The following is a 26,047-nucleotide window of genomic DNA, read 5'->3' on the forward strand; positions in this document are numbered from 1 at the left end:
CTTGCTGGTGAGTTGTAGAATGTGGTATCTATCTAGGCCAGTGGTATTCAAACTCTTTCAGAAGGGACCCCATTTTTTTTGCCAGAATTTCTGGTGACCCCACCCCTCCCCAAATCTTATGACACAACCTTAAAATCAGTCAATTTCAATGTTTACGTCAACAAATAACCTTAAATTCATTAAATGTTCATTTTTCTTATCAATGTATCTTTCCCAAAAATGTTTGTATGTTGTCCAATACAATAATTTGTACTCTTAATTTTTTGTTCCTCCCAAAATTATTATTATTATTTGAATTGGGGGGACCCTACTCCAATTCCCCCACGACCCTGACTTTGAATACCTCTGATCTAGGCTTCCAGTGCATTCAGAAAGTATTCAGACCCCTTGGCTTTTCCCACATTTTGTTACGTTACAGCCTTCTTCTAAAATGTATTTTTATTTTTATTCCCTCATCTATCTACACACGATACCCCATAATGACAAAGCAAAAACAGGTTTGTAGAAATGTTTACAAATGTGTAAAAAAAACATTTTACATAAGTATTCAGACCCTTTATTTTGTTGAAGCATCTTTGTCAACGATTACTGCTTAGAGTCTTCTTGGGTATGACTCTACAAGCTTGGCACACCTGTATTTGGGGAGTTTCTCCCATTCTTCCCTGCAGATAATCTCAAGATCGGTCAGGTTGGATGGGGAGCGTCGCTGCACAGCTATTTTCAGGTCTCTCCAGAAATATTCGAATGGGTTCAAGTCCGTGCTCTGGCTGGGCCACTCAAGGACATTCAGAGACTTGTCCCAAAGCCACTCCTGAGTTCGTCTTGGCCGTGTGTTTAGGGTCATTGTCCTGTTGGAAGGTGAACCTTCACTAACTGAATGGTGAACTTACTAAATGACTGAGAGTTTGACTGTGTGATATTAGGTTGCTTCTTGTGTAAATATTTTCCGTCTGGATTTTAATGATTTTAATGATCTGAGGTCCTGAGCGCTCTGGAGCAGGTTTTCATCATGGATCTCTCTGTACATTGCTCCATTCATCTTTCCCTTGATCCTGACTAGTCTTCCAGTCCCTGCCCTTGGTTGTTCCAAACTTCTTCCATTTAAGAATGATGGAGGCCACTGTGTTCTTGGGGACCTTCAATGCTGCAGAAATGTTTTGGTACCCTTTCCCAGATCTGTGCCTCGACACAATCCTGTCTCTGAGCTCTATGGACAATTCCTTTGACCTCATAGTTTGGTTTTTGTTCTGACATGCACTGTCAACTGTGGGACCTTATATAGACAGGTGTGTGCCTTTCCAAATCATGTCCAATCAATTGAATTTACCACATGTGGAGTCCAATCAAGTTGTAGAAACATCTCAAGGATGATCAATGTAAACAGGATGCACCTGATCTCAATTTCGAGTCTCATAGCAAACGGTCTGAATACTTTGTAAATAAGGTTTTAAGTTTTTAATTCTTAATAAATTTGCAAAAAAATCTAAAAAGCTGTTTTCGCTTTGTCATTATGTGGTATTGTGTGGAGATTGATGAGGAAAAAGTTATTTAATACATTTTAGAAAAGGCTGTAACGTAACAAAATGTGGAAAAAGGGAAGGGGTCTGAATACTTTCCGAATGCACTGTATATTGTGGCGTGCTAAAGTTGACGTGACCATTTCGGCTTTTCAGAAATAAATGTTTGCAACATCCCAAGTGGTTTTCTAAAGACCCACTCTTGTTGATACTCATTGGTGTAATATAAACAGGTGAACGTATAGGGAAACTTAAGGAATCAAGGGGCTTGGCAAAGCAAACATCCCCCTCTGCTCTCTATAGCAGTTTTATTCCCCCACGTCCCACGCCACGTCCCACCAGCTCCAAGTCACATCACATACTATTATGTTTTTATCTGTGTTCACACCAAACTAAGTTTACTTACTTCTTCATTTTCCATTGGTGGCACAACTTTCATCTTGAATACATCTTTTGAGGGGAGAGAAAATCTATGAGAAAATAATTATAACTCGAGATGCATGTGCAACTTATGATTTAGAATATATACATTTTGCATAAAACTGTAGGGACCAGTTTAGCCTATCCCTATTTCCGTGACTAAAAAGCACCTTCAATGGAGTATCTGGGTTTGACAAACCAGCCCTAAATGTTAAAAATAATGTGAGATTTTTTAAATGAAAGTTCCATATGCATTTTTACATGTATAATGCATATGGTAATAAAATACCTGATCTGGTGGGTTTTGTTGGCACAACCGTATTCATAGAGGGAAAAGGCATGTTTGACTCTTTGTCCAAACATTTATTATAACCCTAAGAAATGAAGTAGCACATCAGTGTAAAGTCATTCAAATTGACAAAATACCAAACAATTGTATTTCAAACTAAACATAAAGCTGAGGTACCTGCTGCAAAGTTTGCATGAAACATCCCCCATCCTCCACTATTTCCTGTGGTTTGACAGTAGAAACCTGTCCTGGGATTGGGTTGACTCTAGGAGGCACCAACAGCTTGAAGTTGAATCCTCTCTCTCTCTCCATCCTAAAAACGAAATGGTAACGTTAATGTTAGCTAGCTATAGTAGCTAATTGTCAACAACACGCTATTGACATTTAGTAAAGTAGCAAGCAAGGGCCTTTGGCAATTTTTTCTTCATAAAACCTTAGTTAGCGAACTGAAATGTCGTCACAACAGCAAACATCTAACGTTAGCTAATTTTAGCTAGCAACTTTCGCTAATGTCAGCTATGCTGTTGCGGTCGGAGACTGGCCACATTCACAAGAAAACTAAATATATTGACCTAATATATTAAGCTAATTAATATCTATCTAATATCTAATTGTGAATTATTTGCTTACGTTAGCTAATAGCACGGTACCTGGCGATGAAGAAGACAGCCAACGGTTTTTGAGTTGAAATTCAACGGCTGAGCTCTACTGCAGGCACGAGCACATCTCTTCTAAACCAGCGCGTGGTAGGCCATGATTTCCTCACTTTCCAAACCGAAAACACAAACGACTTCTCAACTTTATTCCATCCTAAACGACATTTTTAAATATCTAAAATACCTATATTTTGTGAGCGTGTGAGGAATGTAGCTATCGAACGGATACATTTGAAGAAATAGACAGTTGCATTATACCAGTAATTTATATGTATTTTATGGAAACATTGTAGACTAAGTTAGCCAATTAATTCAAGCAGCTATTGTATCCTTTGGCCACAGTAACGGGCCAGGTTTGATGTTATTTGTTAAATCCACTTCAATCAGTGTAGATGAAGGGGAGGAGACAGGTTAAATAAGGATTTTTATGCCTTGAGACAATTCAGAGGTTAAATGGGAAAGACAAAAAATGTAAGTGCCTTCCTTTGAACGGGGTATGGTGGTATGTGTCAGGCGCACCGGTTTGTGGCAAGAACTGTAACGCTGCTGGGTTTTTTCACGCTCAACAGTTTCCTGTGTGAATCAAGAATATTCCACCACACAAAGGACATCCAGCCAACTTGACACAGCTATTTGAAGCATTGGAGTCAACATGGGCCAACATCCCTGTGGAACACTTTGGACACCTTGTAGTGTCCATGCCTCGACGAATTAAGGATGTTCTGCGTTTGGTGTACTCAGTGTGTTTTTAATTACATCATAATATCTCTCCTGGCTAATGAACACAATATCCCATTTCTGTTTTCTTTTTTGTGTCAAGACCACATTATGGCCATCATCAATGTATGAAACACATGATTAAAAGTATCTTTATGTGCATATTTGCTGACGTCAAAGTGCCTCCCTCCAAGTCCCTTGAGCATGTGAAAATGATGATGATGACCAAAGATTGTCTGTTCCATAGAATTTGGAATTAGAACAATTTACTAGGATCTCTAGGTAAAACTGTCCAGTAGACAAATGTGTTGTGGCTGTGTGTGATCGTTCCTATGAGAACCAGTTTGATGAGTACCAATGTTTTTTTGAAGAAATGTTTGAAGCGTGGTACATTTTACATTAATGTATCTGTTTGCTTTGATTATCACTGTTTGTGTATTCAAACAAAAATACAATTTATTGCTTAGAAAGTTATGCCACTGCAGTAATGTATTTTTGTTTGCAGTTTGTCAGTATTGAACCTGGCCTCTATTGAGGTTAGTCTTTTAGTTATGTATTCATATTTCTAAAATATTGTTGTTTATGTTTACATGTAGTGGCTAACTTTCTCTTTCATGCTATAGTTTTGTTTTTCACTGTGTGTATACCTGTGTGTTTGACAGACATCTAAGAGAGATTCAAATATGTTTCATTCACTTCTTTCTTGTACAGTTCTTGGTAATGACCACAGGGTGGGAGTGTGTGACAGAAAACAAAAATAACAAAAAAAAGATACATTGGGCCCCTACCTAGCGAAAGCTTCCTACAGGACTGACTAAATACAAGTAGGATTATTATGAAACTGGCATCCTCTACATAAGGCGTGATCAGCAGTTATTGTTTTCATATTTATTGTTTTCAGAAAGAAAAGACATTGTTGTCAACAAAAAGTTATACAGACACAGTGCAGAACTTTGACCATGAGTGCACACAGCAATCCACAGGGAAAAGTGACATCTGTAGTCTACCTCAGATTGCAGGCCTGAGGCCCTGTCACATCTGATGGGCTCTCTCTCACGTCAGTTCAAACATGAAAAATAAAGGAACCATGCTGTACCTTCCCTTCCTCCACCCTTCCATCCAGAACCGTACGTAGGAGGTGAGGAAGGACTGTGGTCTGTCATAGAAAACTAGCACCAAAAAGGCAGGAGATCGGCAACAGTAGTGCTCTCTCATGGAAGCCTTATGTTCCACATAGGAAAGAAGAGGGTTAATTAAGAAAGTAAAACTCTTCCATCCATTCCTACCTAAGCTACCGTACCTCTCCTTCTCTCCTTACTTTTTCCTTTCACATTCTTTGGCACATGACTTGGCCCTGGTTGTGTGCCCGGTGGTGGTGTAATGGACTGGGTCCTCCTCACCGGCCCAGCCCAGGCAGCATCAGAACCGGCAGCATCACGCTTGCTGCTGGTAAACCTGTTTTTTCCAGGGTTGCATCCCAAATGACACCCTATTCCCTATATGGGGTTCTGGTCAAAAGCAGTGCACTATATAGGGAAGTGGCCTGGTTAAAAGTAGCACACTATATAGGGAATAGGGGGTCATTTAGGACACAATCCAGGGCTGCTGGGCTGAGTAGTGTGGGATCTTTACAGTGAAAGCATCATGGCATAATGACATCACAGTCATCTCCCTGTACTGTTTGAGAGAGAGAGTCAAGGGCTTTCATATGAAATGCTGCCACCGTTGCCTCTCCAGTCTCCACGGCTATTTATCCATGGTCATTCTTGATGAGTAAAGCTGCTACTAATCAGACATCATTCACTACTGCGCAATTCATTACAGCTCATAAAAGCGGATGAGGTCATAGCTGTTATGTGTGATTTTCTGCATCAGAGATTTAGTGAAGACGTTGAACCTCTGGCAAACCAACCTACACACTAGTTCTATACTATGTGGTATTGTGGGGTAGACAGGCTACTGTAAGTATTTGATTGGGAATCAGAACTTCCACAGATATTCTTATGGATGTATCTACTGAATCCCACTCCCATGGTTCTGGTCCATAACTGCTCTATGACTGTTGAAATCATGTTTCTTTTATTTCGTTTTCAATCTTTATTTATTCAGGAAGTCCCATTGAGGTGAGAAGACTTATTTTACAAGGCTGACCTGGCCTGTTCATGCAAAACCATATATCTTGGCTAGACAGAGAAGCTTCTGATGTCACAAAGCCCCTCAAAATAAGCATTAGGAGGAAAGTATCAGACACACAGATTTAGCAGAGCAGAAGGCCTCCTGGGAACCCAGTATTTGTTTAAATTCCAAATCCACACGTTGTGTTTATTTATCAAGTGTAATCTGGCGTAGTTATCAGTGCTGGAAGGGCAGCTCAGAGTTTACACACCAAGTTCAAATATTGCATTTTCAACGCAGCGAGCAATTGCAATATGTCCTCACATGAAATTGAATCTCTTGAAAGAGCAAGCGAAAACAAACAGTCGGTTACTTGCTAATGACATCATTATGTGCATACCTAGATATCATTACTCTACACATTAAGGTTGTATGGTTCTGCACAAGCCTCAACTTTTCATCAACAAGCAAAACATTGCTGTTATATCCTAAATCTTCAATGTCTTCCTAATACTTTATACTATAAACATGACATTCTCATATCGTAACCTTCCATTGTCGGGACATACGAACTCATGAATTCCCTCGCTTTGTACCTTTGCAGCGCACCAAGACATTAGTCAAGATCAATGTAGCTACAGATGATGCATTAAATATAATACATAGGCCTATGTAGTATTACAGTAACAGGCTGCCTAAGACAGGCATTGTCTTTGTCCCAAATGGCCCCCTTTCTCTATGTCGTGTACTACATTTGACCTGGGCTCTGGTCAAAAGTAGTGCACTTTATTGGGAATATGGTGCCATTGGGACGTAGCCTTTGCCATATTGAGGGACTGTACAGAGGAAAGGCTATGTAGTGCATTACAGTATTACATAAAGCCTAATGCCAACGTTTCCAGCCCTGCAGGCACAAACCAGCCATCATTTCCCAAGGTATGGTAAGAGGTAAACACCCTGATACTGTAACATTCCATCAACAAGATCAAACAGAGAAGACATCCACAGCCCTGCCCAGGTATTAAACAGTACAGTACACCACTGTCTTCATAGGGGTGTGCACTAAGAAACCTTTCCAAGGTGATCCCATTCAAAAGCACTGTGGAAAGCAAAGCACACATTCAGGAGGAGGAGGAGGAGGACGAAGGATAAAACCACGTCCTGTACAATATAGATCAAATCTCCTTTAGTGGAGGTCAACGACCCCTCACTGTATGCCTCTTTTACCGTTAATAGTGCCGTTCTCCGGGGATATGATGTTTGGATTGTTCTGGAAATATATAGGCAATAAAGGACAAAGGGGTGTCATAAACGTTGATTAAAGCTCTTCTTAAAAGAGCCAGGCGGGAGAGGTTCCTGAGTTATGGAGGCGTTTCAGTCGCCGTTATTGTTTCTGTGACAGAGACCTCTTAATGCTGCTGCCTGTGTCTGGCTGAGCCATCCTGGACGACACGGTGCAGCGGTAAACATCTCTCTCTTTGAGGAGAGGAGACCGTCATTAATCCGCAAGCTGGGACAGAGGAGAGGAGAAGAGGGGAGGAGGGAAGACATCACACCCAGCCAGCCCAGCCAACAACCCAGCCCAGTCTCCCAACCTCCCAGCCCAGCCCCCCAGCCCACAGCCTCCCAGCCCAGCCCCCCAGCCTAGCAGTCCAGCCCAGCATCCCAGCCCCCCAGCCCAGCCTACAAGCCGCCACCAGCAGGTCACAATAACCCCCAACCTGCATGATTTTTCACCATCCAGATGTCGGTTCTTCTTTTGTTGGTACAGCTTAAATTTCAAAGATCCTGATGGTGGTAGTAGTGGTGGTTACATTGTTTAATGGCCTTTCTATTAAATGACATTATGGTTATAATAACTCTTGATACACTGTTAGGGAAGGCTGTCTGTAGACTCTTTTTTAAAGACAATATTGCATGTCATCACATTCCATGTCTCTTTAGGCCTATGTCACATTTATAAAGAAAAATGCTAAGTGGAATTCAGAGGATGAAGTGATGATATGTAGGATAGCTGCAAACAGTTGCATGAATAAGACTCAAGATCATGAGGTGATTTAGCTATCCTCCTGGCTCCTACATTAACAGCTGAAATAAATAATAGCAGAGTAGAGGAAACATAACACTGCTCTGTCTTGAAACATGACCGTATATTAGACAGTGACAGAATTAGGGAGAAGGGAGGATCATTGTACAAGTGACAGGCAATTCATTTGTCCATATCCATCACTTAGCACCTCTCTTGTCTGTCATCCATTTAATGTGTGCATAAACCACCCCCTGACATAAACATGGAGAAGTACCATAGATAGAAAGAGTCTGTATGAGTTCTACAGACAGATGGTTGTTTAGTTTGATGGTAGAACCAGGATGATGTTCGACAGACAGGTGGTTGTTTAGTTTGTTTAGTTTGATGGTAGAACCAGGATGATGTTCTACAGACAGATGGTTGTTTAGTTTGATGGTAGAACCAGGATGATGTTCGACAGACAGATGGTTGTTTAGTTTGATGGTAGAACCAGGATGATGGTCTACAGACAGATGGTTGTTTAGTTTGATGGTAGAACCAGGATGATGTTCTACAGACAGATGGTTGTTTAGTTTGATGGTAGAACCAGGATGATGTTCGACAGACAGATGGTTGTTTAGTTTGATGGTAGAACCAGGATGATGGTCTACAGACAGATGGTTGTTTAGTTTGATGGTAGAACCAGGATGATGTTCTACAGACAGATGGTTGTTTAGTTTGATGGTAGAACCAGGATGATGGTCTACAGACAGATGTTTAGTTTGATGGTAGAACCAGGATGATGTTCTACAGACAGATGGTTGTTTAGTTTGATGGTAGAACCAGGATGATGGTCTACAGACAGATGGTTGTTTAGTTTGATGGTAGAACCAGGATGATGTTCTACAGACAGATGGTTGTTTAGTTTGTTTAGTTTGATGGTAGAACCAGGATGATGTTATACAGACAGATGGTTGTTTAGTTTGATGGTAGAACCAGGACGATGTTCCACAGACAGATGGTTGTTTAGTTTGTTTAGTTTGATGGTAGAACCAGGATGATGTTATACAGACAGGTGGTTTTTAGTTTTATGGTAGAACCAGGATGATGTTCGACAGACAGATGGTTGTTTAGTTTTATGGTAGAACCAGGATGATGTTCGACAGATAGATGGTTTTTAGTTTAATGGTAGAACCAGGATGATGTTCGATAGACAGATGTTTGTTTAGTTTTATGGTAGAACCAGGATGATGTTCTACAGACAGATGGTTGTTTAGTTTTATGGTAGAACCAGGATGATGTTCTACAGACAGGTGGTTGTTTAGTTTGTTTAGTTTGATGGTAGAACCAGGATGATGTTCTACAGACAGATGGTTGTTTAGTTTATTTAGTTTGATGGTAGAACCAGGATGATGTTTGACAGACAGATGGTTGTTTAGTTTGATGGTAGAACAAGGACGATGTTCTACAGACAGATGGTTGTTTAGTTTGATGGTAGAACCAGGATGATGTTCTACAGACAGATGGTTGTTCAGTTTGTTTAGTTTGATGGTATCACCAGGATGATGTTCAACAAACAGATGGTCGTTTAGTTTGATGGTTGGACCAGGAAGATGTTCGACAGACAGATGGTTGTTTAGTTTGATGGTAGAACCAGGATGATGTTCAACAAACAGAATGGTTGTTTAGTTTGATGGTAGAACCAGGATGATGTTCAACAAACAGATGGTTGTTTAGTTTGATGGTAGGACCAGGATGATGTTCGACAGACAGATGGTTGTTTAGTTTGATGGTAGAACCAGGATGATGTTCTACAGACAGATGTTTTTTTAGTTTGTTTAGTTTTATGGTAGAACCAGGATGATGTTCGACAGACAGATGGTTGTTTAGTTTTATGGTAGAACCAGGATGATGTTCTACAGACAGATGGTTGTTTAGTTTGTTTAGTTTGATGGTAGAACCAGGATGATGTTCGACAGACACATGGTTGTTTAGTTTGATGGTAGAACCAGGATGATGTTCTACAGACAGAAGGTTGTTTAGTTTGATGGTAGAACCAGGATGATGTTCGACAGACAGGTGGTTGTTTAGTTTGTTTAGTTTGATGGTAGAACCAGGATGATGTTCTACAGACAGATGGTTGTTTAGTTTGATGGTAGAACCAGGATGATGTTCGACAGACAGATGGTTGTTTAGTTTGATGGTAGAACCAGGATGATGGTCTACAGACAGATGGTTGTTTAGTTTGATGGTAGAACCAGGATGATGTTCTACAGACAGATGGTTGTTTAGTTTGATGGTAGAACCAGGATGATGTTCGACAGACAGATGGTTGTTTAGTTTGATGGTAGAACCAGGATGATGGTCTACAGACAGATGGTTGTTTAGTTTGATGGTAGAACCAGGATGATGTTCTACAGACAGATGGTTGTTTAGTTTGATGGTAGAACCAGGATGATGGTCTACAGACAGATGTTTAGTTTGATGGTAGAACCAGGATGATGTTCTACAGACAGATGGTTGTTTAGTTTGTTTAGTTTGATGGTAGAACCAGGATGATGTTATACAGACAGATGGTTGTTTAGTTTGATGGTAGAACCAGGACGATGTTCTACAGACAGATGGTTGTTTAGTTTGTTTAGTTTGATGGTAGAACCAGGATGATGTTATACAGACAGGTGGTTTTTAGTTTTATGGTAGAACCAGGATGATGTTCGACAGACAGATGGTTGTTTAGTTTTATGGTAGAACCAGGATGATGTTCGACAGACAGATGGTTTTTAGTTTAATGGTAGAACCAGGATGATGTTCGATAGACAGATGTTTGTTTAGTTTTATGGTAGAACCAGGATGATGTTCTACAGACAGATGGTTGTTTAGTTTTATGGTAGAACCAGGATGATGTTCTACAGACAGGTGGTGGTTTAGTTTGTTTAGTTTGATGGTAGAACCAGGATGATGTTCTACAGACAGATGGTTGTTTAGTTTATTTAGTTTGATGGTAGAATCAGGATGATGTTTGACAGACAGATGGTTGTTTAGTTTGATGGTAGAACAAGGACGATGTTCTACAGACAGATGGTTGTTAAGTTTGATGGTAGAACCAGGATGATGTTCTACAGACAGATGGTTGTTCAGTTTGTTTAGTTTGATGGTAGAACCAGGATGATGTTCAACAAACAGATGGTTGTTTAGTTTGATGGTTGGACCAGGATGATGTTCGACAGACAGATGGTTGTTTAGTTTGATGGTAGAACCAGGATGATGTTCAACAAACAGAATGGTTGTTTAGTTTGATGGTAGAACCAGGATGATGTTCAACAAACAGATGGTTGTTTAGTTTGATGGTAGGACCAGGATGATGTTCGACAGACAGATGGTTGTTTAGTTTGATGGTAGAACCAGGATGATGTTCTACAGACAGATGTTTTTTTAGTTTGTTTAGTTTTATGGTAGAACCAGGATGATGTTCGACAGACAGATGGTTGTTTAGTTTTATGGTAGAACCAGGATGATGTTCTACAGACAGATGGTTGTTTAGTTTGTTTAGTTAGATGGTAGAACCAGGATGATGTTCGACAGACAGATGGTTGTTTAGTTTGATGGTAGAACCAGGATGATGTTCTACAGACAGATGGTTGTTTAGTTTGATGGTAGAACCAGGATGATGTTCTACAGACAGATGGTTGTTTAGTTTGTTTAGTTTGATGGTAGAACCAGGATGATGTTCTACAGATAGATGGTTGTTTCGTTTATTTCATTTTATGGTAGAACCAGGATGATGTTTGACAGACAGATGGTTGTGTAGTTTGATGGTAGAACCAGGATGATGTTCTACAGACAGATGGTTGTTTAGTTTGATGGTAGAACCAGGACGATGTTCAACAGACAGATGGTTGTTTAGTTTGTTTAGTTTGATGGTAGAACCAGGATGATGTTCTACAGACAGATGGTTGTTTAGTTTGATGGTTGGACCAGGATGATGTTCGACAGACAGATGGTTGTTTAGTTTGATGGTAGAACCAGGATGATGTTCAACAAACAGATGGTTGTTTAGTTTGATGGTAGAACCAGGATGATGTTCAACAAACAGATGGTTGTTTAGTTTGATGGTAGGACCAGGATGATGTTCGACAGACAGATGGTTGTTTAGTTTGATGGTAGAACCAGGATGATGTTTAACAGACAGATGTTTTTTTTAGTTTGTTTAGTTTTATGGTAGAACCAGGATGATGTTCGACAGACAGATGGTTGTTTAGTTTTATGGTAGAACCAGGATGATGTTCTACAGACAGATGGTTGTTTAGTTTGTTTAGTTTGATGGTAGAACCAGGATGATGTTCGACAGACAGATGGTTGTTTAGTTTGATGGTAGAACCAGGATGATGTTCTACAGACAGATGGTTGTTTAGTTTGATGGTAGAACCAGGATGATGTTCTACAGACAGAAGGTTGTTTAGTTTGTTTAGTTTGATGGTAGAACCAGGATGATGTTCTACAGATAGATGGTTGTTTCGTTTATTTCATTTTATGGTAGAACCAGGATGATGTTTGACAGACAGATGGTTGTGTAGTTTGATGGTAGAACCAGGATGATGTTCTACAGACAGATGGTTGTTTAGTTTGATGGTAGAACCAGGACGATGTTCAACAGACAGATGGTTGTTTAGTTTGTTTAGTTTGATGGTAGAACCAGGATGATGATCTACAGACAGATGGTTGTTTAGTTTGATGGTAGAACCAGGATGATGTTCTACAGACAGATGGTTGTTTAGTTTGTTTAGTTTGATGGTAGAACCAGGATGATGTTCGACAGACAGATGGTTGTTTAGTTTGATGGTAGAACCAGGATGATGTTCTACAGACAGATGGTTGTTTAGTTTGTTTACTTTGATGGTAGAACCAGGATGATGTTCTACAGACAGATGGTTGTTTAGTTTATTTAGTTTTATAGTAGAACCAGGATGATGTTTGACAGACAGATGGTTGTTTAGTTTGATGGTAGAACCAGGATGATGTTCGACAGACAGATAGTTGTTTAGTTTGATGGTAGAACCAGGATGATGTTCTACAGACAGATGGTTGTTTAGTTTGATGGTAGAACCAGGATGATGTTCTACAGACAGATGGTTGTTTAGTTTTATTGTAGAACCAGGATGATGTTCTACAGACATATGGTTGTTTAGTTTGTTTAGTTTGATGGTAGAACCAGGATGATGTTCTACAGACAGATGGTTGTTTAGTTTGATGGTAGAACCAGGATGATGTTCTACAGACAGATGGTTGTTTGGTTTGTTTAGTTTGATGGTAGAACCAGGATGATGTTCGACAGACAGATGGTTGTTTAGTTTTATGGTAGAACCAGGATGATGTTCTACAGACAAATGGTTGTTTAGTTTGATGGTAGAACCAGGATGATGTTCTACAGACAGATGGTTTTTTAGTTTGTTTAGTTTAATGGTAGAACCAGGATGATGTTCTACAGACAGATGGTTGTTTAGTTTGATGGTAGAACCAGGATGATGTTCTACAGACAGATGGTTCTTTGGTTTGTTTAGTTTGATGGTAGAACCAGGATGATGTTCGAAAGACAGATGGTTGTTTAGTTTTATGGTAGAACCAGGATGATGTTCTACAGACAGATGTTTGTTTAGTTTGATGGTAGAACCAGGATTATGTTCTACAGACAGATGGTTGTTTAGTTTGTTTAGTTTGATGGTAGAACCAGGATGATGTTCTACAGACAGATGGTTGTTTAGTTTGTTTAGTTTGATGGTAGAACCAGGATGATGTTCGACAGACAGATGGTTGTTTAGTTTGTTTAGTTTTATGGTAGAACCAGGATGATGTTCTACAGACAGATGGTTGTTTAGTTTGATGGTAGAACCATGATGATGTTCTACAGACAGATGGTTGTTTAGTTTGATGGTAGAATCAGGATGATGTTCTACAGACAGATGGTTGTTTAGTTTGATGGTAGAACCAGGATGATGTTCTACAGACAGATGGTTGTTTAGTTTGATGGTAGAACCAGGATGATGTTTGACAGACAGATGGTTGTTTAGTTTGATGGTAGAACCAGGATGATGGTCTACAGACAGGTGGTTGTTTAGTTTGATGGTAGAACCAGGATGATGGTCTACAGACAGATGGTTGTTTAGTTTGATGGTAGAACCATGATGATGTTCTACAGACAGATGTTTAGTTTGATGGTAGAACCAGGATGATGGTCTACAGACAGATGGTTGTTTAGTTTGATGGTAGAACCAGGATGTGGTCTACAGACAGGTGGTTGTTTAGTTTGATGGTAGAACCAGGATGATGTTCTACAGACAGCTGGTTGTTTAGTTTTATGGTAGAACCAGGATTATGTTCTACAGACAGATGGTTGTTTAGTTTGATGGTAGAACCAGGATGATGGTCTACAGACAGGTGGTTGTTTAATTTGATGGTAGAACCAGGATGATGTTCTACAGACAGATGGTTGTTTAGTTTGTTTAGTTTGATGGTAGAACCAGGATGATGTTCGACAGACAGATGGTTGTTTAGTTTGATGGTAGAACCAGGATGATGTTCTACAGACAGATGGTTGTTTAGTTTGATGGTAGAACCAGGATGATGTTCTGCAGACAGATGGTTGTTTAGTTTGATGGTAGAACCAGGATGATGTTCTACAGACAGATGGTTGTTTAGTTTGTTTAGTTTTATGGTAGAACCAGGATGATGTTCTACAGATAGATGTTTAGTTTGATGGTAGAACCAGGATGATGGTCTACAGACAGGTGGTTGTTTAATTTGATGGTAGAACCAGGATGATGTTCTACAGACAGATGGTTGTTTAGTTTGTTTAGTTTGATGGTAGAACCAGGATGATGTTCGACAGACAGATGGTTGTTTAGTTTGATGGTAGAACCAGGATGATGTTCTACAGACAGATGTTTATTTAGTTTGATGGTAGAACCAGGATGATGTTCTACAGACAGATGGTTGTTTAGTTTGATGGTAGAACCAGGATGATGTTCTGCAGACAGATGGTTGTTTAGTTTGATGGTAGAACCAGGATGATGTTCTACAGACAGATGGTTGTTTAGTTTGATGGTAGAACCAGGATGATGTTCTGCAGACAGATGGTTGTTTAGTTTGATGGTAGAACCAGGATGATGTTCGACAGACAGATGGTTGTTTAGTTTGATGGTAGAACCAGGATGATGTTCTACAGACAGATGGTTGTTTAGTTTGATGGTAGAACTAGGATGATGTTCTACAGACAGATGGTTGTTCAGTTTGTTTAGTTTGATGGTAGAACCAGGATGATGTTCTACAGACAGATGGTTGTTTAGTTTGATGGTAGAACCAGGATGATGTTCTACAGACAGATGGTTGTTTAGTTTGATGGTAGAACCAGGATGATGTTCTACAGATAGATGTTTAGTTTGATGGTAGAACCAGGATGATGTTCTACAGACAGATGTTTAGTTTGATGGTAGAACCAGGATGATGTTCTACAGACAGATGTTTAGTTTGATGGTAGAACCAGGATGATGTTCTACAGACAGATGTTTGTTTAGTTTGATGGTAGAACCAGGATGATGTTCTACAGACAGGTGGTTGTTTAATTTGATGGTAGAACCAGGAGGATGTTTTGTCTGTCCTTGATTTCCCCTGCATCACATTACCTCTAGCCTACCTAGCATTACTTCTGAAAAAATATCTCACTTGTTCTTTGTCTGTGTAACAGCATCTCTTAAATCCAACACTTAGAGGTCGATATAATGCCTCCAATTATTTATTTACTCAAGGCAGCAGCATGATTATTCATTATTAAGAGGTAGAGGATGGAGAGAGGAGAACATTCTCTTAATTCAATTCAATTCAAGTGCTTTATTGGCATGGGAAACATATGTTAACATTGCCAAAGCAAGTGAAATAGATAATAAACAAAAGTGAAATAAACTCTCTCCCTCTGTCTATCTTTCTTTCTCTCTCTTCTCTCTCTCTTTCTCTATCTCTCTTGCTCTCTCTCCAAGACAAGGTCCAAGTCTGCTATTCAAGGCTAACTTTCTTGTGTTTGTGAACTTGGGTAATTGGAGATGAATCAAATTGCTATCGGTCTACTATACTACTGTATATTAAATCATTAAATATCAATTTCAAATGTAAACTTTATTTACCATATTAAAAGCAGCCACTATTCTGGCTGATCATTTTTTTTTGCTAACAAGACGTTAATAACCATTTGTATAAGGTAGCCTTTAAATAAGTATTGGTGCAAGTTGATAGTGGTGTACCCTCTGAGTTTTGTGCCATACGTACCTTATGTCCAGCAGTGTCCCGTACGTGCATTTGCAAACTCTGCCTTGCTCGCCCCAACAGCCCGCCTCCAAGCGGACCACGATGATTTAGAAGTTCAGGAATCCCACGTGACGTCACCGAGGGGTGATGTAATGCTTCTCTAAATAGAACGTATTGTAATCTTTTCTCAGTCCAACGTGGTTCCTTCTGAGAGTCTGCTGCGTATTTTCTACACTTGTTTGGTAAGTTAAAATAATTGCTTTCAACTACAGTAAATGATAAACATGCAATTATTGATTGTTAATTTCGTTTTGTACAGCTGCATTGTTATTTCTTTTCACTTCGGTTGATGTGACAAGTTGCTCAGAGAATCGTATCAACAGAATGCTGCGGCGCTCTACAGATTTCTTTGAATATTATTTTCTGTTGTCTCGTGCATATTGTAGTATGTGCAGAAATGTGTTTAAGTCCGTTATTTCTTTGTATAGTGGCAGGCTTGCCATCTCGGTGCAATATTTAGAAGTCTCAGGACGCGCGTGGACTGACTGTTGAATGTTGTTGAAGTTGAACACAGAGATGTCAAGTGTTGCTCTCTGCTCGCGAGCTGTCAGAGCCGTAGCTACTAGCTACCACAGTAATTCACCCCACAAACTGGATGTGTGAGAAGGTTAGCAATGTGTAGTATCCAGCGATGCGTCAGTGCAGGGTAGCCTATGGCGCGCAATTACTAAAGATCATATTTGGAGGAATGAATTGGCAATGGTTATCAACAGCAAATACTGACACAGCGTGGGCTATACGTGTCGACTTGTAAAAAACATCTAGAGCTTTATAAAGTAATATTTTTGAATGATTCTGAAGTTTGCAGAATTTTGCGTCATTGTCCCCCTGTCCCATCGATGGATGGATGCAGCCCAATTCTAGACGTTGTCCTGTGCGTCAAACTGGGCTGCGGGACGGGACGCGGACGCAGTTTACAAACGGTCAGGTCCTCGACAACGGTAAAAGTAGCTAAATAGGAGCTGTCATTCCATCCATAATACCAATACATGTTTATGATACTGTGGTAGGCTATAATACTGTTCATTTTGAAGAGTAATCTAACCGAAACATTACGTCATTCTGCAGGCCAGTAGTCGCTATTTGATTAACCGCCGCCGAGCAATTGAAGGTTTCAGAGGAGTTCTGCTGACTGGGCACACTTTACGTTAAGTGCCTGCGGTATAAAATATGTTTTAATCTTATGATTAGATTGTCATTGAGTTTAAATGATGGCGAACCATTCTCCGTTTGTCAGTTTCCATTTTTTTTATTGTAGCCTACAGCGATCAAACAATCTCTCTCTAAGTTTACCTGGGTGCCTCTGTTCTGCAATTAATATTCACTATCGATAATGATGATGATGTTAATAACTAGTATTATTGAGTTAGTGGTTTAAATAAATATGATGCATGTGCAACATTATAATATCTGATGAATCCGTCTTCATAAATGAAATAAAAACTCATATTAAATAGCCTAAATTAAATAGAATATTACCCAAATTATTTGAAGCATATAACTTAAAATAAAAAAGAATCGTTATAAGACTAAATAAGCGAGGGAAAGAGAGAGTACTGGAATTTAGTCCTACTGAATATAACTGTTCTGACTGATGGAGGTACGACTGGAAAAAAAGTTCATTGTTATTGACAGAATAATTATTTCGTAGCAAATGACCTTGTGTTTGAAGCCCGATAGTGGGTATATCAAAAAAATACATCTAACACTAGACAGAGAGTAGACTGAAGTATACTTCTTAAAAATGTGTTTATTTCTAATGTAATTATTATATATGAAGATATTCATCAAATCTGTCACCATAGATCAGCTACCATGATCAACACATTGGTATAAAATAATGGACACAGTAATACAGAGTAAAACATTTACTTCATAAACTAAGTTAACTAATTAACTTAACTTAATCAATGAAGTTAAGTGAATACAACAGGTATACACCATGTGTGCTTTTGACCAGCTGTAAATTCAACCACTTTCCAGTTTTGTATCTATTTAACTAGGTATAGACTAAGATGTGATGTTATTATAATCTTCATGGTTTTACAGATTATACTTTGGGTTATTTAGGGTCCTGTGTGGCTCAGTTGGTAGAGCGTGGTGCTTGTGACACCATGGTTGTGGGTTTGATTCCCACAGTGGACAGGTATGGGGAAAAAGTACATAAATGTATCAAGTTGCTCTGGAGAAGAGCGTCTTCTACATGTTTGTATTTTTATGGATCTGACTCCAGGTATTGTGGCAGTGTAGAAAGGCCCTGTGGTTGAGTGTGCTCAGCGTTAGTTAACACCTTGTTGTCCTCCATGTGGATGTGAGTGTGTTGACTGGTGAAGCCCTGGGGTGGAGGTGTCACTAGGCTTGTTGGAAGTTTACACACACACACACACACACACACACACACACACACACACACACACACACACACACACACACACACACACACACACACACACACACACACACACACACACACACACACACACACACACACACACACACACACACACACACACACACAGTTTAGACACCGTGCGGGGACTGAGAGGTGCTGATTGACAGTGATTGAGGGTTGCCTCTCAGGGGCCCCTCTGTGCTCTGTGTGTACAGCATACTATAGGGCCTATATGAGGAGTTCACAGCACATACAGCATTGTCTGAGCAAGCCGTGTTCCTCGCCTCAGGGCTCGCTGTGATCCCACCATGAACCAACGCTGTTGAAGGCCCCCCCACCCCCCCTCACACACGTCGAACACACACACCGAACATACACACCGAACATACACACACACACACACGCCGAACACACTCTCACACACCATACTGTTTGAATTGTAATATGTGCCCTACCTGAAGAGTTCGTTCCCTGGTCCCTGTTGAAATCGTACTCCGCTCACTAATCCTTCCCCTCTCTCACATCGGGACCCAGTTAATGTAAAGTGTAACCAAATTTCCTCTGCTAAACTAAAACATCTATATCAAATAAAAGCCAAGTGCCCCATTGAAGGGAAAAGGCGTTGTGCTCTGGCGATTTAGAGGCAAGAGCAGAAATTGGGACAACTCACTGGGGCTTACATGGAGCCCTTGTTTCAGTGTTTTATGCGTATTATGGTTTTAATTTCCTTTTCAACGTGTTGAGTTGATGTATTTCTGAAGGAAAAGCCCCAAACCAATCATATTTCCTATTCTGGTAATGACTTGGGAATAAAGTATAGGCCTAATGTGTGGAAATGGAATAGAAAATGTTTCTCTTTGAATGTTAGTCTTGGGGTTTTCTGACTGACATTTGGAGAGAAGGTTTTGGAACATGAGACAAATCACATTGTCAAACAGTTGATGGACTAGTTTAAGTTGTTGATAATACCATGAGAAGAGTTCTACTTAGTGAACAAAGCTTGATGAATTAAAATGATCCAGATTAGAGAATGGATCCTGCTGTTCTGACCAATCTTTTATCTGGGCTACCAGTATTATACCTACAGTATGTGTAGAGTCTACTATCAGTATTATACCTACAGTATGTAGAGTCTACTACCAGTATTATACCTACAGTATGTGTAGAGTCTACTACCAGTATTATACCTACAGTATGTGTAGAGTCTACTACCAGTATTATACCTACAGTATGTAGAGTCTACTACCAGTATTATACCTACAGTATGTAGAGTCTACTACCAGTATTATACCTACAGTATGTAGAGTCTACTACCAGTATTATACCTACAGTATGTGGAGAGTCTACTACCAGTATTATACCTACAGTATGTAGAGTCTACTACCAGTATTATACCTACAGTATGTAGAGTCTACTACCAGTATTATACCTACAGTATGTGGAGAGTCTACTACCAGTATTATACCTACAGTATGTAGAGTCTACTACCAGTATTATACCTACAGTATGTGTAGAGTCTACTACCAGTATTATACCTACAGTATGTAGAGTCTACTACCAGTATTATACCTACAGTATGTGCAGAGTCTACTATCAGTATTATACCTACAGTATGTAGAGTCTACTACCAGTATTATACCTACAGTATGTGTAGAGTCTACTATCAGTATTATACCTACAGTATGTAGAGTCTACTACCAGTATTATACCTACAGTATGTGTAGAGTCTACTACCAGTATTATACCTACAGTATGTAGAGTCTACTACCAGTATTATACCTACAGTATGTGTAGAGTCTACTACCAGTATTATACCTACAGTATGTAGAGTCTACTACCAGTATTATACCTACAGTATGTAGAGTCTACTACCAGTATTATACCTACAGTATGTAGAGTCTACTACCAGTATTATACCTACAGTATGTAGAGTCTACTACCAGTATTATACCTACAGTATGTGGAGAGTCTACTACCAGTATTATACCTACAGTATGTGGAGAGTCTACTACCAGTATTATACCTACAGTATGTGGAGAGTCTACTACCAGTATTATACCTACAGTATGTGGAGAGTCTACTACCAGTATTATACCTACAGAATGTAGAGTCTACTACCAGTATTATACCTACAGTATGTGTAGAGTCTACTACCAGTATTATACCTACAGTATGTAGAGTCTACTACCAGTATTATACCTACAGTATGTGTAGAGTCCACTACCAGTATTATACCTACAGTATGTAGAGTCTACTACCAGTATTATACCTACAGTATGTGTAGAGTCTACTACCAGTATTATACCTACAGTATGTAGAGTCTACTACCAGTATTATACCTACAGTATGTAGAGTCTACTACCAGTATTATACCTACAGTATGTAGAGTCTACTACCAGTATTATACCTACAGTATGTGTAGAGTCTACTACCAGTATTATACCTACAGTATGTGTAGAGTCTACTACCAGTATTATACCTACAGTATGTAGAGTCTACCACCAGTATTATACCTACAGTATGTGTAGAGTCTACTACCAGTATTATACCTACAGTATGTGTAGAGTCTACTACCAGTATTATACCTACAGTATGTGTAGAGTCTACTACCAGTATTATACCTACAGTAAGTAGAGTCTAGTACCAGTATTATACCTACAGTATGTAGAGTCTACTACCAGTATTATACCTACAGTATGTAGAGTCTACTACCAGTATTATACCTACAGTATGTGTAGAGTCTACTACCAGTATTATACCTACAGTATGTAGAGTCTACTACCAGTATTATACCTACAGTATGTAGAGTCTAGTACCAGTATTATACCTACAGTATGTGTACAGTCTACTACCAGTATTATACCTACAGTATGTAGAGTCTACTACCAGTATTATACCTACAGTATGTGTAGAGTCTACTACCAGTATTATACCTACAGTATGTAGAGTCTACTACCAGTATTATACCTACAGTATGTAGAGTCTACTACCAGTATTATACCTACAGTATGTGTAGAGTCTACTACCAGTATTATACCTACAGTATGTAGAGTCTACTACCAGTATTATACCTACAGTATGTGTAGAGTCTACTACCAGTATTATACCTACAGTATGTGCAGAGTCTACTACCAGTATTATACCTACAGTATGTAGAGTCTACTACCAGTATTATACCTACAGTATGTGGAGAGCCTGCTTCTTTGTCTTTGAGTGGCCAAGGCTCACTAAGTGTACAGTTAGACAATAATCAATCGATAAGGTTGTTGCTGTTGCTCTGAAAAGTGTTGTTTTAGGTAGTAAAGTGATTCTCATATTTCAGCGAGTGGTGAAAATATCAGTCATGTTGCCCATGCATGTTCAGAGATGATGGAGCATGTTTATCTTTGAGACTTTGTTATGAATAGAAATAGACCAGGTGAAGGATGAGAGAGAGAGTGAGGTAGAGAGAAAGAGAGAGTGACGTGGAGAGAGAGAGAGAAGAATGGGGGGGGAGAGAGAGCGAGAGGTAGAGAGAGAGAGGGGGGAAGGAGAGAAGGAGAAAAACGTGATGAGGGAGAAAGACAGAGAAGCATGGGAGACAGAGAGAGAAGGACAAGGAGAGAGAAGGATACAAAGAGAGAGAGGGAGAGAGGAGAGCGAGAAAGAGAGGAGGGAGAGATAGAGACCCAGACCTCCTTACCCTCTGACAGAGGGACCCTGTCCAGACCTTTCCCAGCAGGCTTTGCCACAGATGAATCCTGTAAGAAAAAAGGCTCTGGTTAACTTTACATGCCATTTGAATGTTTTGACTTTGTTAGAGGAAATAGTCTGTACAGGTCAAAGAAATCACACATGTTAATCATGTATGAAAGTATTCATGCTAAACAAGTCATGTGTGGCCTTAACTCAAATGTTTAGTTGATTCAAATAGAGAGACACAAAAAAACATTTTTTGTGGGACTCAATCAGATCACACATGGTGGAAAATGCGGCTTTTAAAGGCCATTTCCAATTGAGCCGATATATACAGCATTTACCGTTGTCGAGAATGAGCAGTCGGATTGAATCCCGGCCTAATACGCTTGTCTGTGCGTACATTTGAAGAGTCATTTGTGTTAGGCTTTATCATATGAGTGCTTCTCCGTGGATTCATTTGGTTCTAACATGTCCCACCCATTTTCATCCAAAGAACAAGGGTGCCTGCTCACTAATCAATGACAAAACATGATTTCTAGCTAAAATAAAAATGTATCCCTCTCACAGGCTAAACACTAAGCAGTTAAGCTGTTAGGCTGTAGTCTCCCAGAGGGCTGAATGGTCAGGCAAGCTTCTGAGGGTGGAGGGGTTGGTTATAAGACAGTAGAGGTTAGACTATTATAAGACTTAGTGAGATGTACAACCTCTAGTCTGAATTAAACATCAAGTCCCTGTGGTCACATCATTCCTGGAAATAGTCATTCCTGGAAATAGTCATTCCTGGAAATAGTCATTCCTGGAAATAGTCATTCCTGGAAATAGCAGTTAAATGCGTGCTGATGTTTTGTAGACTTTAGTCTAATCTGCTCCTACTGTTATATGTGTTGTAGAATCTAGTCTAATCTGCTCCTACTGTTATATGTGTTGTAGAATCTAGTCTAATCTGCTCCTACTGTTATATGTGTTGTAGAATCTAGTCTAATCTGCTCCTACTGTTATATGTGTTGTAGAATCTAGTCTAATCTGCTCCTACTGTTATGTGTTGTAGAATCTAGTCTAATCTGCTCCTACTGTTATATGTGTTGTAGAATCTAGTCTAATCTGCTCCTACTGTTATATGTGTTGTAGAATCTAGTCTGATCTGCTCCTACTGTTATATGTGTTGTAGAATCTAGTCTAATCTGCTCCTACTATTATATGTGTTGTAGAATCTAGTCTAATCTGCTCCTACTGTTATATGTGTTGTAGAATCTAGTCTAATCTACTCCTACTGTTATATGTGTTGTAGAATCTAGTCTAATCTGCTCCTACTGTTATATGTGTTGTAGAATCTAGTCTAATCTACTCCTACTGTTATATGTGTTGTAGAATCTAGTCTAATCTGCTCCTACTGTTATATGTGTTGTAGAATCTAGTCTAATCTGCTCCTACTGTTATATGTGTTGTAGAATCTAGTCTGATCTGCTCCTACTGTTATATGTGTTGTAGAATCTAGTCTAATCTGCTCCTACTGTTATATGTGTTGTAGAATCTAGTCTAATCTGCTCCTACTGTTATATGTGTTGTAGAATCTAGTCTAATCTGCTCCTACTATTATATGTGTTGTAGAATCTAGTCTAATCTGCTCCTACTGTTATATGTGTTGTAGAATCTAGTCTAATCTGCTCCTACTGTTATATGTGTTGTAGAATCTAGTCTAATCTGCTCCTACTGTTATATGTGTTGGAGAATCTAGTCTAATCTGCTCCTACTGTTATATGTGTTGTAGAATCTAGTCTAATCTGCTCCTACTGTTATATGTGTTGTAGAATCTAGTCTAATCTGCTCCTACTGTTATATGTGTTGTAGAATCTAGTCTAATCTGCTCCTACTATTATATGTGTTGTAGAATCTAGTCTAATCTGCTCCTACTGTTATATGTGTTGTAGAATCTAGTCTAATCTGCTCCTACTGTTATATGTGTTGTAGAATCTAGTCTAATCTGCTCCTACTGTTATATGTGTTGTAGAATCTAGTCTAATCTGCTCCTACTGTTATATGTGTTGTAGAATCTAGTCTAATCTGCTCCTACTGTTATATGTGTTGTAGAATCTAGTCTAATCTGCTCCTACTATTATATGTATATGAATTATCTTGGGCTCCCGAGTGGCGCAGCGGCCTAAGGCACTGCATCTCTGTGCTAGAGGCATCACTACAGACTCTGGTTCAATTCCAGGCTGTATCACAACTGGCTGTGATTGGGTGTCCCATGGTGTCGTCTGGCTTAGGGTTTGGCTGGGGTAGGCTGTCATTGTAAATAAGAGTTTGTTCTTATCTGACTTGCCTAGTTAAATCAATGTGTTGTAACTCGTCTAATCTGTAAAATTTCTGCATCGTAATGGTCTCCTACTTGTTTTCTTTCTCAGAAATAGAACTCCCACTACCACCCAGCCTGCATTCCAAATGGCACCCTATTCCCTATATAGTACACTACTTTTGACTAGAGCCCAGCGCCCTATAGGGAATAGGGGCCATTTGAGACGCAACCCCGGTCATAGAGACCAGGCCGGGCCCTGCCTTGAAGCTGCAACAGCTCTTTTCACACAGAGAGCGTCCTGTCACTCTCTGTGTGACGTAATGAACACCTGACTGTAGGCTACTGCCAGGAGGGAATGGAATACTATATTTTGTATGTTTACGACTGAGAATAACTATGAAGCCTTCTATTTTTAGGCACAACATCAATAAATAGAGTAATCTAGAACGACTCAATGAAAGAAAGAGATGTCTATGTCTTCATGTTAGCTGGGAGCTAAACTCTCCTTGTTATTCTTTATCTCTTTCTCTTTCTTTATCTCTTTCTTTCTCTTTCTCTTTCTCTTTCTCTCTCTCTCTCTTTCTCTCTCTCTCTCTCTCTCTCTCTCTCTCTCACTCTCTCTCTCTCTCTCTCTCTCTCTCTCTCTCTCTCTCTCTCTCTCTCTCTCTCTCTCTCTCTCTGTCTCTCTCTCTCTCTCTCTCTCTCTCTCTCTCTCATTGTTTGTAGTCTTATGAGGAGTTGGTGAGAGTGATGAACTCTGAGCAGGAAAGGCCGTTTGTGTGCAGTGCCCCTGGCTGTTCTCAGGTGAGTGTGTCAACACACGTCTGTGTATGTGTGTTTGTGAGGGCACGTGTGTGAGTGTGTGCACACTTATGTGCAGTGGTGGGAAAGTACTAAATTGTCATACTTGAGTAAAAGTAAAGATACCTTAATAGAAAAGGACTCAAGAAAATAGTGAAATTCACCCAGTAAAATACTACTTGAGTAAAAGTCTATAAGTATTTGGTTTTAAATATACTTACGTAAGGATCAAAAGTAAATGGAGTTGCTAAAATATACTTAAGTATGAAAAGTAAAAGTATAAACCATTTCAAATTCTTTATATTAAGAAAACCAGATGGCACATGGATAGACAGGGGCACGCTCCAACACTCAGACATAATTTACAAACAAAGCATTTGTGTTTAGTGAGTCCGCCAGATCAGAGGCAGTAGGGTGACCAGGAATGTTCTCTTGATAAGTATGTGAATTGGATCATTTTCCTGTCAAAATGTAACGAGTACTTTTGGGTGTCAGGCTAAATGTATGGAGTAAAAAGTACATTATTTTCTTTAGGAATGTAGTGATGTAAAAGTAAAAGTTTGCAAAAATATAAATAGTAAAGTACAGATACCCCCCCAAAATGACTTAAGTAGTTCTTTAAAGTATTTTTACTGAGGTACTTTACACCACTGCTTATGTGTGTGTGTTTTTGGTGTGTGTGTGCTCGTGCATGTTTGTGTGTGAGCGCCTGTAACATGAAGAAGAGGTTGGAGAGGGGGCCTGAAGCGCATGGTGCTGCCTCACACATCAGGAGAAACAGAATAGCACCCACTTCCTGTGAAACT

The 26,047-nt window shown here is 39.6% G+C and overlaps 2 protein-coding genes and 1 long non-coding RNA gene across 5 annotated transcripts in view; 2 read left to right on the top strand and 1 right to left on the bottom strand.

Moving 5' to 3' along the window:
* sycp1 (synaptonemal complex protein 1) overlaps positions 1-17,689 on the bottom strand; it is a 29,011-nt gene extending 11,322 nt beyond the window's left edge. Inside the window, exons 1-4 of one of the 3 annotated variants that reach the window (XM_029746724.1) lie at positions 16,036-17,689; positions 2,404-2,539; positions 2,227-2,311; positions 1,924-1,967 (exon numbers count right to left, since the gene is read on the bottom strand). In XM_029746724.1, the coding sequence (XP_029602584.1) occupies positions 1,924-1,967; positions 2,227-2,311; positions 2,404-2,538 (264 nt within the window). In that variant the 5' untranslated portion in view covers position 2,539; positions 16,036-17,689. Of the gene's footprint in view, positions 1-1,923; positions 1,968-2,226; positions 2,312-2,403; positions 2,540-2,856; positions 2,955-16,035 lie in introns of those variants that run through there. The other 2 variants (XM_029746723.1, XM_029746722.1) reach the window with 2 other exon arrangements.
* Positions 2,490-4,285, top strand: LOC115187736 (uncharacterized). The gene is made up of 3 exons (XR_003876125.1): positions 2,490-2,553; positions 2,862-2,972; positions 3,452-4,285. It is a non-coding gene; the product is annotated as an uncharacterized LOC115187736 (long non-coding RNA).
* creb5b (cAMP responsive element binding protein 5b) overlaps positions 16,185-26,047 on the top strand; it is a gene marked incomplete in the record, with an annotated part of 77,807 nt that continues 67,944 nt past the window's right edge. Inside the window, 2 exon segments of the mRNA XM_029746735.1 lie at positions 16,185-16,256; positions 25,167-25,244. Coding sequence (XP_029602595.1) covers positions 25,191-25,244 — 54 coding nt within the window.

Source organism: Salmo trutta, unplaced genomic scaffold (assembly GCF_901001165.1).
Source record: "Salmo trutta unplaced genomic scaffold, fSalTru1.1, whole genome shotgun sequence".
In the NCBI taxonomy this organism is placed as follows: Eukaryota; Metazoa; Chordata; class Actinopteri; order Salmoniformes; family Salmonidae; genus Salmo; species Salmo trutta.